We start from the raw sequence: 15,511 nt of genomic DNA on the forward strand, positions 1-15,511 counted from the left end.
ATCATTGTTTTAAAAACATTTGAATAGTTAGAACCTGTTTTTGTACTAATTGTAAAACCCCACTGATTTAGTTGTAGTTATTCTTAGGCAAGGTGAACTGTGACAAGTAAACGTACATAACATGGACACCAAAAATGTTAATAGATTTGAGGGGAAAATTAATTGGTCTTAACGATTAATTGGTGGCTAGTGACAACATAATTGTAAATCATTTGAATAGGTAGGACCTGTTTTTAATAGTTATAGTAATTTAATAGTTTTAATTGATCAGTGGCAACGCTTCCGCACCCCCCCCCCACCCCCCCCCCCCCCCAGTTATTTTTTTTGCCCTCCCCCAGTTTTTTCCCCGATGGCGGAAATTGAGTTTAATTCCAAACCATTGCACCCATTTTGTTACAATGTTGTTATTTAGCGCTGTAAATAATAATCTCAATTTCATCCATCATAATGAGCTGGCACCATCAAAAAAGCCCAATACACTTTCCATCTCCGGCAATGTTAATAATGTGGATTTATTAATCTGTACAAGCTTGGAAGCTTGCTGTAAATAGAAATGCATTGTCTGCCCAAAACCGCAAGCAGCCATTGTACACGCAGTTCGCACGTCAAATTCACATAGTACAAAATCTTATTTCTGGAGTGAATTGTACATGTAGGCTTATACAGTGCACACAACATAAACTTGATGTTCAAATGGATTGAGGAGTGCTGTAATTATGCCTACTGCTAGTTGTTGCGCTTAAACACGCTGGTAAAACAGTTAGTTAAAATAAATATTAGAAAGTTTTGCAAGAAATTCAAACAACCTCCATCCCATGATGATAGGCACAGATCTGATTCTGAATCTAGGGATGATAATCCTGAACCCAAACACAAACACCCCAGGATTGAAGTTGATATTGACGTAAATGTCCCAGATGTTCCCAGATTTGCCAGGAAATACCCCACTCAAGAATAACGCTGGTGTAAGTCTGACAAAGTGGTAAGTCAATGGTTTTGTGCAGTACAAAATTACATTATAAATTTTTGTTTGCCCCCCCTAAATTTAAGCCCCCCCCCCCCCGCCCAGATTAGCAGGTCTTCTGCCGCCACTGTAATTGATGACCCAAATTTTATCTTAATACTGAGAAAGAGGTAATTTTTCACTCAAACATTTGAATCCGAGCAAGGCTTCCGAGTTTGGGTAAATGATATTATGGCAAAATATGACCCCTAGAATTGATCATGGGTGGTTCCAGAATTTTGATGAGGCTTTGGTGTGGCACCCAAGCAACGTCGTCCACTCTGGGCCAAGTGTAAATCCCTCCAGTAGCCTTCAAGAACCGCACCTCTGCTTCTTCGCGAATAGAATCAACATCTTGAATCTGAAAGATTAATGAATAGGAACTGTGATTACACAACAATTTCAAAAGACAATAATTAGTATCAACTACTACAGACGAGACTTACATCTTATGATTCTCATACCGATACCTAGAAGGTAGTATTTGAGCTGCAAGACCTCATCTCTTCATAATGGTATAAAATATGGAGTTTCCAAATATGATATAATATGATATGTTTTTTCCGATTACTCACCAGACCAGTAAAGTATTTGGTGTTTTCTCGACGACTTTCAGCCTTGAACTTGACCAGCACATAGTCCCCGTATTTTCCAGCTGTTATTGGTTGCACATGTACTCCACTAGTGCCTGGATTATCAGGGGAAAGTGATGTGGCTGAAGGGGTTGTCTTCTGAGTTGGGGGCTGCAGCTCAAGCTGATTTATGTCTGGAGGGGGGATGAGGGATGCCGATGTCTCCTCTGTGTCATTGTCAGGGGCCTGTGGGTCATCAGTGTCGAGGGGAAGAGCTACTGATACAATTTCTTTGGTTGGGGGTGGTGCCTTCTTTATTGTAACGGTTGTCCAAGGCCCTGTGATGTCCTTGTTTGGACAGGATGAGCTATCATCCTGACAAGCTTTGCCGAAGCAGCTTCGCTCCTGAACTCTTATAGTGTACGGCTTGATACCAATAACACAGTGTGTTTTTCTTGTACCCTTCACCGATTGGACCTGGCTCCGGTCTGGGCGTACCCTGTTGATATCGTTTTTCTCGATGTAAACAAAGCGCCTCTTGGTGTGGACGTGTCCTTTGTCTTTTGGAATTGACAGTCTTTCTTTACAAGCAGTGTAACACTCCATCGGTGTTCCAACATGCACCTGACCGGAAGCTACAGCCATAGTGATTGTCTTCTTTAAAACACCTATTTCGCGATCACACGGTCCCTTGCCATGTCGGCTTCCAAGGAAGTGCTTCTCACTCGCTATGCTGAAATCTTCCTTTGAGTGCGAGACATCTGCAAAGTTAGTTTTGCTCTTATACTGACACGCACAGCCATCAGAAAACTGGATGAGTTTTGTCACGCGAACACCATCTTTCACCAACATCTCAATGGCGCGGCCAACAAACAGCATGTTGATCGTGAGTCAAGTCATCACTGATGAAGATGATAGAATCAGTAATGGTTGATGAGGGGCATTCTAAGCAGTTGTAAGTTGCCACAATTGAGTTGATTGTGCACTGGACATTTGTCCAGTGGTAGCCTTGAGGAGCATCTTGGGCTTTGCAAGTGTAGTTTTCTGCATAGTCCATGCAGAAAATAACGGTATCGTTTGGAATATCTGATGTTATCAGCTTATATTGTTCATACTGCCATTTTGCGTTAAAGAGATGGCACGAAAACGGCTTCAACTCTCCTTGCAGATATTCAACAAATTTCATGAAAGAGCCTTCTTTTTGGATTTTCATCATTCTGGTCATTGTACCTGTCAAAACTGCTGCCTTTTCCCACTGATGCCATTGAATCGGTTCTGCGAAGTATTCATCACGAAGAGGCACAAGATGCAATTTCAGTCTGTGAACTCCACATTGTGGGCAATTTCGATCAAGGCAGTTTTTCTTGTACTGGTTGTCTACTTTAGGACACAAAGTTAACTGAGAAGCACAATACTTATCAGTGATGTTAATGTTGGCTTGACCTTTTGAAGATCCAAAAGTATTCAATGCTTTCAGTCCAAGGTCGACGTTAACACAGTACTCACATAGGCATTCCCTGAATTTGTGTTGAGTGTATGGGACGATGTGCTTTGGACGAATCTTCTTAAATGTTGAGAAGCCAACTTTGATGTTGGGATGCATTTCCTGGTACTGCTTATAGGTTGCACTGAGAGTTGACGCCAATACCTTTCTGCCAACCACACCATCATTTCCTACCATAGCCCCTCTTGCATTTGGGATGTTGTGACTGACATCTTCACGGCTGTAGAAATCTGTCACACTTCTTACTGCTTCTTCTGACAAAGCATCTTTTCTCTTCTTCCGTTTTTCCTCCCAACCCAACTCATGACTAGAGCTGATGGCACTGTTGGATAGCTTCCAGCCAACTCCAACATGGCGTAGCACTTTCCTAATTTTTTTCTTAGCCATAAGTGCTTTGATCATTAGCCTCTTTAATCGCATATCTTTCGATCTCCTAGCTTTTCTTAATCTTGCCATTGTACCTTCAATGAATTCTGTGATTGCTTTCACAACGAATAGCTTTTTCTTTACTGCTGGACTCAAGATTGAGAGTTTCTGTTGAAGTAACCTCTTCGACTTAGGTGTTTGTGCACTGATGCTGGCAGAAATGACTGAAGCTTTCAGGTTACGATCAGCTGGTAGACATTTATGAACTTTCTCTTTGCATCTAAATTTAGCCACTCGTTCTTTTGAAGTTCTTGTCTGCAGAAATTCATCAGATGCAGGTGTTTCGTCATGCGAGCTTGCTGCAGAATTATCATTGAGGCTGGCTGGTGTATTTTTGTTTACTGATGTGTCTGGATTAGCTTTGTCTTTTTTTAATTTGTATTTTTCTCGTCTCTTTTTGTTTATTGCCGCTTTTTTTTGGTGGCTCATTCTTTCTCGTTGCTCTCTTTTCTGTTCTCTCCACACGGACGGTCATCTGCTTTTCACACGATTTTCGTGTCTTGTGCTTTTGTTGAGAAGGCTTGTTTTTTTGCCGATTTCGATATTTCTGCTGTCTCACTCGTTGCAGTTCCCGACAACGTATCTTGGACTCTTCTGATTGCCGAAAACGATATTCTTGAATGCGTAACTTCTCATGATCTTTGCTGACCCTGTGAAGATCTTTGTTTTGTTTTATTCTTTCTCTGTATTCCTTGGAGTATTCTTTTGCTGATTTCTTTTGTGATGGCTGCATGAGTTTAATTCGTGGAAAACTAGGGACGCTCTTGTTTCGTGCTCAAAGTTCCATTCTGGACTGCTGGAAAATAAGTTAAAAATATTTAAAGCAAAATTAATAAAGCTTATTTTAAATTGTGCAGATGTTTTTCCACGGGATACCTATGTTTCAAACCACCTTTCAATTTTTTAACATTTGAATAACAGGTAAAACTGGCAAAAGAGCAATTGCTATATTTACGAAATACTAGAAAAAGGGCACCTAAACTACAGGCAGGCCCATAACCCCCCCCCCCCCACCCACCACGAAAAGTCTAAATAAAAAACATCTTCTGAGTTTTCCCTGCTTCGGTGTCCAAGTGATGTACGCTAGAAATTAACTAAAAAACCCATCAAAAACCATTAACAAAATTATGACATCAAGCATGTCAAGTAAACAGAATGTGATTTAATAATTAAAAGAAAAGAAAAGGTAATCTTTAACGCTGAAGACAATAAATTAAAAAAATCGCTGCATCGTATTTCGTACATAACGAAGACGCGACAACAGTTTGCGGCAGTTTTTCCTGCTTTGGTGTCCGAGTAATGTACGTTAGAAAACAACTTAAAAACCCATCAAAAACCATTAAAAAAATTATGACTTCAAGCATGTCAAGTAAACAGAATGTGATTTAATAATTAAAAGAAAAGAAAAGGTAATCTTTAACGCTGAAGCCAATAAATACAAAAATTGATGCATCGCATCTCGTACATAACGAAGACGCGACAACAGTTTGCGGCAGTTTTTCCTGCTTTGGTGTCCGAGTAATGTACGTTAGAAATCAACTTAAAAACCCATCAAAAACCATTTAAAAAATTATGACTTCAAGCATGTCAAGTAAACAGAATGTGATTTAATAATTAAAAGAAAAGAAAAGGTAATCTTTAACGCTGAAGCCAATAAATACAAAAATTGATGCATCGCATCTCGTACATAACGAAGACGCGACAACAGTTTGCGGCAGTTTTTCCTGCTTCGGTGTCCGAGTAATGTACGTTAGAAATCAACTTAAAAACCCATCAAAAACCATTAAAAAAATTATGACTTCAAGCATGTCAAGTAAACAGAATGTGATTTAATAATTAAAAGAAAAGAAAGGTAATCTTTAACGCTGAAGCCAATAAATACAAAAATTGATGCATCGTATCTCGTACATAACGAAGACGCGACAACAGTTTACGGCAGTTTTTCCTGCTTCGGTGTCCGAGTAATGTACGCTAGAAATTAACTTAAAAACCCATCAAAATCCATTTAAAAAACTATGACATCAAGCATGTCAAGTAAACAGAATGTGATTTAACTATTAAAAGAAAAGAAAAGGTAATCTTTAACGCTGAAGCCAATAATTAAAAAGAAATCTGCATCGTATCTCGTACATAACTAAGACACGAGAATCGGGCGCCATGTTTAGAAAAATTAGTGCGAAAACTTTATGACTTTCTGCTAAAAAACTACAATTTTGCTAAAAACTAATGTGATTGAACACCCCAAATTGTTCATGCTAGTCAAAAAAACGTTATTCACCTTTGTTGCTACGTTTTAAAGTTAAAATTAATTACGGTTTTCAAGAAATCTTGAAGAAATTTGGGTGGTATGTAGCGAGAAAACTTACCTCCATCCTGAAACTTCCGTACATAACCAGTGTCCAGAAAGCGGACACGAAGCAAGTGCGTGATGTGTCAATAAACGCAACCAGTGGCAACCAACCTTGGCCTATGCAACATGTGAGATGAACCTCTAGCGTGCTAGAAATTTGCACCACGGGTCATTCTGGTGACGTAGGGCTTGCCTGACACAATTGCATGCGTACATAACGAACGGACACGGAAATTAAAGCCGCCGTGAAAACAAAATTTGAGACCCTCCATGACGTTGATATTTTGTGAAGAAATGTACACTGCACACGCGGTGGACACGAAGAGTTATGTACGAAAACGATAAGTTTGATTTCATGACAAAAATAACCAACATTACAAGGCAATTTTTTTTGGTCATAAATAACTTCATGGGTAAATATAAAGGGCTTGTGGCTGATTTTTGTTTAAAAATTTCTTATAACGTTGTAGAATACCAGTTTTCAAAAAATCATTGCCGCGGATGTAACACGGACATTCCGTTTCGGGGGCCTTATATTTGCCTGCTTAATTTCGTAAAAAATAAAAACTCACAAAAATGCTTCTTTTTTTAAGGTACATTTAGGTTACTTAGGTTATAAACTTTAACATTCACCTTGTTTAGTGAATTTCTATAACTAGGAACTGTAATATATTGAAGCAATCAAGGGCCACTTTTCATAAAACGAAATGTGTTGTGTATCATATCCCTGCACTCAACTACGTGGTGCGGAATATACCAGGACTCTTCAGTTTTCAGAGCTTCTTCGTTGCTGATGATTTTCACAAAGCCTGTGTCGACAAGGGTTTGGATATGCTTGTTGTGAATTTCAGCTTTATCTGGGTGTTTTTGGAGGCGTCTTTCGTTCCGCTTCAGGTTTTGCATGACGGCTTCCTCAGTAGCTCTGAATTTGTTGTCGTCTTTGGTGCGAAGTAGAGGAGTGGCCTAGCGCTGAACTCCGTCAATCTCAATTCTGATGGTTTTTTCTTCAAGTGTCGCTATGGCTTGCTTATCTTGCTTCGAGCGAGTGACTTGCTTTTCAGAGTAGGGTAGGATGTCTGCTTGCCAGAGTCGTTCAACATTTTTAAGCAGATCTGTGGGTGGCTGAAGGGTTGTCGTGAATAAGCACTGTTGCTCTTCTGATTGGCTTTGAAGGAGATTGGCTGGACCCTGTAGAGACCAACCAAGTTTTGTGCATACGGCTAATGGTGCTCCTCTGGGGCCAAATCGAACTGGTTGTGTCGGGTGAATGAGATCAACATAGTCTGAACCAATCAGGATTAGTGGGCAAGCCTTTTTGATCGGAGGCAAGGGTATCTGACGAAGGTGTGACCATCGTTTCTTGAGGGCTTCAACAGGATACGAGTACTCAGAGAGGCACAAGTTGTTGGCAGCAAAGGCACCATTGATGGGATATCTGACGTCAGAGTTGTCCCTGGGTGACACTTGCAGGTTAACTGATTTTCCTGCACATAGGAATGGCTCACTGCGCACTGTAGCCAGGAGTATGTTGTCTTCTACCCCAGAAAGCTTCAACGCTTGAACAGCTGGCATCAGGATCATGGTTCTCATTGAACCGTCGTCAAGGATGGCATAGGTCTCCATCATCCCTCCTGGTCCGTGAAGCAGAACTTTTACCACCTTTAGCATAATATGATGTGGTCGGGAGGGTTGGTCGATGAAGAGGGCTTGCGTTACTGCTTCTGTGACATAAACCTTACTAGCTCCGCTCTGGATGGCAGCATGGAGGGCAGTCAGGTGCTGTTCTTTGCAGATGTTACAAGGTTTCTTCAGGGTGCAGTTTTCTGGCTTGTGGGAACGCCCACACCGCCAGCACCGATTCCTTTCCTTGATCAAGTTGATGATCTGTTCGGTTGTCAACTGTTTAAACTCTGTACAGCTGTTGAGGTAGTGTGTTGTCTCGTTACACTTGGGACAGTAGGCTTTGGGTCTGTTTGGGCCCTTCTGTCCAGAGTAAGTGGTGTTCGTCGATGGGGGCATCGTTGGTGTTTCGTTTGTGACGAATACTGCTGTTGCAGGAGCATTCCTCTTCTGAAAGTGTTTATCCTTCTTATCGGTGGAAGGGTTGTCACTCTTCTGGATAGCAGTAGCCTGACTGACAATTCGCCTCGCTCGGGACTTCATTTGCATCAGTTTGCAAAGTGGAGTAGGGTATAGGTGTTGTTGGAGTCTACCTTAATTATGTCTCTACTAATGCAGTGCTCCACAAATCTATCTCTGTAGCTTGATGGAAGTTTGCTTAGGAGTCGGTCGACATGAGAACCGCACTTTAGTTCATAGCCATTCTCTCCCTCCAGAGATTTAAGCATCCCTACCAATGAATGCACGGAGAGGGAAAAGTTATCAAAGGCGTCATTGTCGTTGTACTTCACAGGGGGCATACTCAGGATGGAGTTGATTTCACTCTGTATCAACTGCCGTGGTTGACCGTACCTTTCTTTCAAGGCTTGCAGAGCTGCAGTGTATGGCTTGGCTTCATGGATGAAAGCTTCGGCTAACCTCTTGTTGTTCCAGCTGAGTTTACCCAGCAAAACCTGGTACTTGTACGGCTCGGTTAAGTGGGGATGAACGTCGATCAGGTTATCGAGTGCAGTTATAGGGTACGGATTGGTAACTGCCAGCTGCATGGACGGTGGTTTTCCTTTAGATGGAGAATAAACAGACGGAGTGGTGACATCAACTACGTGTACTTATGAGCTGCAGTATTGCTGTATGTAGGGACATCACTCAAGTTGGCTATGTGAGTATTCTCAGCACTGACTGTTATTGTTTGACCCTGGGTTGGTGAGTCAGACAATGTTGTTTGGTTGATGGAAGATGGGGTCACAGTTTGATGCTATTTCTCTATCTCTGGTTCTGGATCACTGTTGACCATGGCTGTGATCAGTCGTGCTTCATTTAGCTGTTGTTCCACTTCTCGCAATCTTCTTTGTCTTGATAGTCGTGTGTTCAGAGACTCGCACTGACGAAAAGCATTTCGCTCAATTTCTTTGGCACGTCTACGAGCCGCGAGGGCTTCCTCGTCTGCGTGTATCCGTGTGGCATAGGCCTCATCGTCTAGCCTTTGTAACTCTTCATCTGCTGATTGATCTTCCTCAATCTGGCATTTCATCTCTTCCAGTTTAGCCTGTTTGCGTTGCTGTTTGAGTTTCGCTGATTGGGAGTCACTCAGTATTGACTTGAAGGAAGATTTACTGTGACGGGACTGTCCGCTGTAGAGTGAGTTCGATGAGTGAGAACTCCTCTGTGAACGAGATGTTTGTGTGGTTACAACGCTATGTTCATCTGTTCTGCCGGAAGTTGAAGGATGGTGGTCAATAACAAAGTCCTGAAAGTGGGCCGGCATACGTCTGTCACGAGAGGACCGAGAACGGGATTGGACGGTAACAGCACTTGTCTGTAGTCCAACTGCTGCAGCTGTAGCTGTGCTGCAAACCCCGGTAGAGGAAGGTGAGGTCTCGACGATGGTGACAGTAACTGGGACTGGATGTGTACTGGTAGCTGGAGTTGCAACTGGAATAGTAACATCGCCAATGGTAACTGCATGGGTATCATCGAGAGGGGTTGTCGGGTTAATGTTCTCGGTCTCCATTTCATTCGTAGCCATAGCCGTAGGTCGCTGGTTCAAATACGGGCTCGAAGGACCATGAAAAGAAGGTGTACTTGTACTTTGATTGTAGTGGTTTATTGGTGATCATATACCCGTGGTTCTATAGAGAAAGCAGAAATTAACCCCAATCAATTATACATATTGGGCTGGTATAAGTAATCATCGTTATACATTATACACTATGATATGGGCCTACATGTACATTTATATGCATTGCAACAATGTGGATGTAAACAAATCTAAACGTGAATTACATGGAAAACCAACTTCCCTTAAAATCAACCTTTGCAATAATTAAAACAGTACTCACGATTAAGATGCACGCACAGGACTTTGGTGATTAATAGAAGTTATTCGATGATTGGATTAACCTGGATATTTAGGAATTACTTGAGGAATTAACGTGATTAATTTGGATTTGGACTTGTAAAATGGCGATTGGTATGATCATGGAAACATTGGAGATTTTGATTCAAGAGAGGGCGCTATAACAAAAACTGTCCTGATGCGGAGACTTTCTGACAGCCACCCCAAATTTAGGCTCTAAATTTTATCAAACAGAGAAAGTCTTCAAAAGTCCACGTGGCACACCCAGCATAATGAACCATTTTTGTAGAGCGCATATCACAATCACAGAGAAGTCCCTATGCGCTTTGAGAAGAAAACAAAAGAGAAGTAAATAGAGATGTGAAGTAAATACAAAAGCAAAATTTAGTTGATACAGAAAGAAGTACTGAAGGCTATTGCAAAAATAAATGTGTTTTTAACTTTGTCTTAAATAAATTCACTGTTTGAGCTTGTTTTATGGTGTCCGGAAGACTATTCCATAATTCTGCATAATTCAGCATGTTCCGGAAACTCGCTTTTTTTAGTGCTGTAACAACTTAACGATATGTATCGTGGGACTTGCCGCTCCATAAATCGCGATGCACAAGTAAAGGGCCCAAGATTCTAAAATCGTAGCGTTATTGGAAATAAAGCAAAGAATAATTCAACGAAAGCAACCAATCATTCAATGCAGTTTTTGCAGATATAACGTTAAACTTTTTCGCTACCATCTGTGAACATGATTGAACCTGCGGACGGCCAACCAGTGCGTTTTTTTTATAAGGTGTTTACTTTCTTCCCTTTCAGTCGGATAAACTCTGCGGATATTGGCTGTGACTATTCAAGCCTTTTTAGTCCGATTTCTCCTCTGCTATTTAGTACCAATGATTATTGTTGAGGACGATATTATACCAGTCTCTTACGAGCCTTTGGTCGAGTAACTCGGCGCGTTTATTGACGGTGACTATGGATTTGGTCATGGAGACACCTATGATTTGTTGAGAAGGGAACCAAAATACCACTGATGCCAAATTCATAAGGTTAATAAAATGTTTTGGTCTTATCATAGTTGCTCTATGGTCTGATTGGCTCTTCCACAGCAAAGACCTCCTGATTGGTCGCCAATGTGAAGACACTTGCGTGCACGTGAATTATACCCAATGCGCTCTGTACAAGAAAATACCGTGTAATTTTAACAGTGTGTTATATTTTTAGTCCACTAGGTAATTACCCTTATTATTTGGCTTAGCGGGGAAATACTCAGTGCAGTTGAGATAATAAAATTAATACACTGACATAGCCCATTGAATGAAAACTATGCTCAAAAGTCAGGACAAAATAATCCATTTATGCGGATAATGCGTTTACTTTGTCTTCATCCAGGATAGGTAATTGACATAACCTCATCCTTGTTTATAATGTACTTCATATTTTAACTTCAATCTTATTTCAATCTTTAGCGTAATAATTAGACCAACAAGGGAACACACAGTTGAACAACTATCTTGGGACACCCACACCCCTGTAGACTACCATTTTTGTTACACTAATCAACAATTTACAAATCTAAAAGAACGAAATGAAGAGACAAACACCCCCCCCAAAAAAAAAAAATAATAATAATAATAATAATATGGGTCTACAACATTACATGTACATCCTCAACTAACCTTTAACATCGATTTCAAGAAACATTCATTATATCAATAAGTCGCTCCCTTATTGGGATTTACCAAAACTATAGACCAAAACATCAACAAACAAACAAGTCGAAATAAGTATACATAAAATAAGTTTAAAGGGCATGGATGAAGAGAAACAAATGGCAAAACACTGATTTTTTTTTTTTCTTGAGACACAAAGAAAAGGACCATAAAAAAGAATCAAAGAAAACAACTCAAATAATAAAAGTATAGAAATCTTATGAATGTTATATGAATCTTTAAAGCTAAAACATCCTCAATCATTTTAAATACAGTTCCCAATCGGGCCAAAGCCAAAAGTGGTCATCCTGAGCTCTAAATTTTCAAGTATTTCTTTTGGGTGAAATAAGTATGTAGCTATGTAGAGTAATATCTAAAGTTTCAGGATTAAAAAAAGAAAATGAGATATAGTCTCCTACAATGCTAATTATGAAGTGATTTAAATGAGAAACAAGCGCTTAGAGTGCGACAGGACGGAATGATTAATTAAAACTATAATAACTTAATTAACAGATTTATCTGTTTTGTTATTTTTGTATATAGACTAGCTGTTCATGGAGCACATATATCTAAACCAAATAATTAAAATAATTTTGTTAATTTATGCGAATATGCAAATCTAAAGGTAATAACTCGTCCTGTCGCATTTTTTAACCTATTAATATTCAAATGCTTAATTTTGTAATTATTTGTATGAATTCTTCTAAACTATCAATGACAAGTGTGTTCCTCCAAGTAGCTTAATGAGGCAATCCGTAGTGTTCATAACAGGACAAAAACAAGTGCGACAGGACGGAATAGGTGCGACAAGACGGAAAACAAGTGCGACAGGACAAAATTATCTAGTCAGTTTCCCATTGTATGCTTTGTTTTTATATGGTTATTTATACACTGGCTTAAAATGGATTAAAAACATTTAATTAGACCCATTTTTATAATGGTTAGCTATAATTGATTAAAACCATGTGGACGAAATTCCGTCCTGTCACATTTCCGTCCTGTCGCATTAATATCATAATTAGTCCTCCAGTAATTGAAAGAAAGAAACATGCAAAAACTATTCTATTTCTGTAGGTTAGAGTATTTGAGGGTATACTTGATTATAAAATAAAACAATCTAATTGGGTGCATTAATTTTGATAAAAATGAAAAAGATGTTTGAATGTTTAAAATACATGTTTTTATCGATCCGTTCTGTCTCGCTGAAGAATTTGTGTTACTATGGTAACACACTGAAGACAGTTTGATTTTTGCTGGGTGCTTGCTTGGGTCAAGTGGTTACTTGTTTACATAAATACAATAAATTGTCTTCTAATGTAACACATTATTAATTGCACTGAAAAGACTACATCAAATTCCGTCCTGTCGCACGAACGATAGTTTTGGCTTTGGCCCAATCCAATTATACAAAGTTATTAAAACCTCTGTCCCTCCGAATACATCTCTCTTAATATGTGTGCTAAGGTACGTCGTCAATCTAACCCAAAACGAGGCTGTGGGCGCAGCCACTGCAAGTAGTGGCGGATGTGCGCCATAGCCTCATTTGGGGTTAGAATTATGACGTCATGCATAAATATTAAGAGAGGCGTATAACACCCCCACCCACATTACATTTCGAAATATTTGTGAAAAGGATTTTCATCGCTAGTCTTAATTATCATCTCTCACTTGTGCACTATGCTACATGTGTATGTGGGAACAGGAAGCTTGGTTGTTACTGTTTAGGCCTATGCCTTGGTTCATAAAACAGTAGAGTTGGCAAGTGTTTACTTTCCAGTTGACATTGCAGCTGACTGGGATTGTGTTCTTAATTTAGTTTGCTTTAAAGACAGTGGACACTATCGGTAATTGTTAAAGGCCAGTCTTCTCACTTGGTGTATCTCAACATATGCATAAAATAACAAACCTGTGAAAATTTGAGCTCAATCGGTCGTCGAAATTGCGAGATATTAATGAAAGAAAAACCTCCCTTCTGTCACACGAAGTTGTGTGCTTTCAGATTCTTGATTTCGAGACGTCAAATTCTAAATCTGAGGTCTCGAAATCAAATTCAGAGAAATTTACTTCTTTCTCGAAAACTACTCCACCTCAGAGGGAGCCGTTTCTCACAATGTTTTATACTACTGTACCAACCTCTCCCCATTACTCGTTACCAAGTAAGCTTTTATGCTAATAAATATTTTGAATAATTACCAATAGTGTCCACTGCCTTTAAAGTGGCAGTCAGGTTTTAGTAGTTGCTAAGTTTAAAGTGATACTCTGAGGATTGAATAGCATTTGGTTTTTCTATATCTTACAACTTATTTTTATTGTAATGCTTTTTGTTTTGGAAGATACTTATAGCTGTTATTTTCATGTATTTAACAATACTTAAACTTGGACAAATCTCTCCGTAGGCAAAAAAACACACCTTTTTTTTCTTGTACTAAAAAGTCGGTATATGACCATAGCCTATGGACACCCCAATTCCCATACAGAGGTCTTGAATGATATCTTATTATAAAACAATTAGAAGCGGTCCAGGCATGGTTAAACTTCTTTTGCCATTTGTCCATCGTTTACATACACATTTTCTCCCAGCCTCTTTTTAGCCACTGTGGGAAACAATTTCCTGCACACAAGTTTACTCAACATTAGTTGGCCAGTGACTGTTTGAGCAGACAAGATCACGCTGCCTTGGACTGGTCGAGTTGGTCTTTGAAAAGCGTTACCGTTTGCTATAAAATGCATGGTTGGAAAGATGTTCTAAAGGTTAAATACAATGATCCACACAAATATGCCTCGAAACTGCGTGGTTTTCATATGGTCGGCCATTTATGACTCTAATAAAGGTCGACCGTGTTAGTTCGCAAAGCAAAAGGAAAACCACACAATTTTGAGGCAAATGTGTGTGGATCGTTGTATTCTACTTTTAAAACATCTTTCCAACCATTTGCATTTTATACACAAACGGTTACACATGCTTTTTATACTGCCAACTCATCCGATCCAAGGCAACGTGTCCCTTTAACCCAACCATCTGACCTCCAAAGTCATATCAACAAATCGTTGCATAAGAACTAATGCCTTGTACTTCTCATACATAAAAACATGCTGGCAGATATGACATATCACACATTATGAGAAAATACAACATTTTTGGAATGTTTCTAGGCATACGTTGTATATGGTAAACTTCATGGAAGATGTATGTTGTTCCTCACCACACTCACTCTCTTCCCCCCATACCACCCATCTAACGCCCTTCCCTCTCTGTTCAGTCACAATTTTCGTTTAAAAACAAAAACACGACTCCAACTGTTTTAGAGTTGCCTGTCCCATAAAAGTGCTCCTCATTTTCCAATGATTGCGCCGATACCTTAACTACCTCTTTGCATTAACAAAGATGTTTGGTGCACCTACATGTATGTCCTGGAAAAACAAAACAATCAGTGTCTTCGTGGCTACACTGTCTTCCCTATTCACAACATTTCTCTGCAGGCTGGCTTCATGGAGGATTTTTCTCTTCCTTTCCAAACAAAATTTGTCATTTTTAGGGTCACACTAACTCTAGTGAAAACAAAAGGGTGGCTTTCCTCAGGAATTTTGCACTAGCAATTTAAAAAACGACTACATTTTAAGACTGAAACATTTCCATTGAAACGAATCATTTTCCCTAATTATTGTTGGTTATGTTTGTTTGTTTGTTGGTTTGTTAAAAAGAAGTGCCAGATTTAGGCCTTTGTTCTCCGACTTGGATCATTCTGAATATTTAAGACTTAAAAACTGTGTTGGTAAAGTGCATTCTAGAGGACATGTACAGTACATGCCATGTAAGTTGATTTGAAATTCAGCTGGTGTTGCTCTGGCATGTGTGGCACTGGTAATATTATTCAGGGATTTGGTTTCAGGGACCATCATAACCATACCTTACTACAGGGGGGCAGTGACTGTTAGTAATACATAGGTTATATAATGGAGCTCTGTGGTCAGGCAGA

At 39.6% G+C, this 15,511-nt stretch overlaps 1 protein-coding gene and 1 pseudogene across 1 annotated transcript; both read right to left on the reverse strand.

Annotated features, from left to right (window-relative positions):
• Positions 1–1,193: 1,193 nt before the first annotated feature.
• On the reverse strand, positions 1,194–3,934 carry LOC117292336 (annotated as a pseudogene).
• A 4,796-nt stretch (positions 3,935–8,730) lies between these two features.
• LOC117292337 lies at positions 8,731–9,558 on the reverse strand. Its single transcript, XM_033774360.1, has one exon. It carries the CDS (start codon positions 9,499–9,501, stop codon positions 8,731–8,733), a length of 771 nt encoding a protein of 256 aa, XP_033630251.1. The 5' UTR covers positions 9,502–9,558.
• Positions 9,559–15,511: the final 5,953 nt, after the last annotated feature.

Source organism: Asterias rubens, chromosome 7 (genome assembly GCF_902459465.1).
Source record: "Asterias rubens chromosome 7, eAstRub1.3, whole genome shotgun sequence".
NCBI lineage: Eukaryota > Metazoa > Echinodermata > Asteroidea > Forcipulatida > Asteriidae > Asterias > Asterias rubens.

Excerpts from the sequence above, each read along its gene's own strand:
- LOC117292337 (XM_033774360.1), bottom strand. The coding sequence starts at position 9,501 with ATGGCTACGAATGAAATGGAGACCGAGAACATTAACCCGACAACCCCT.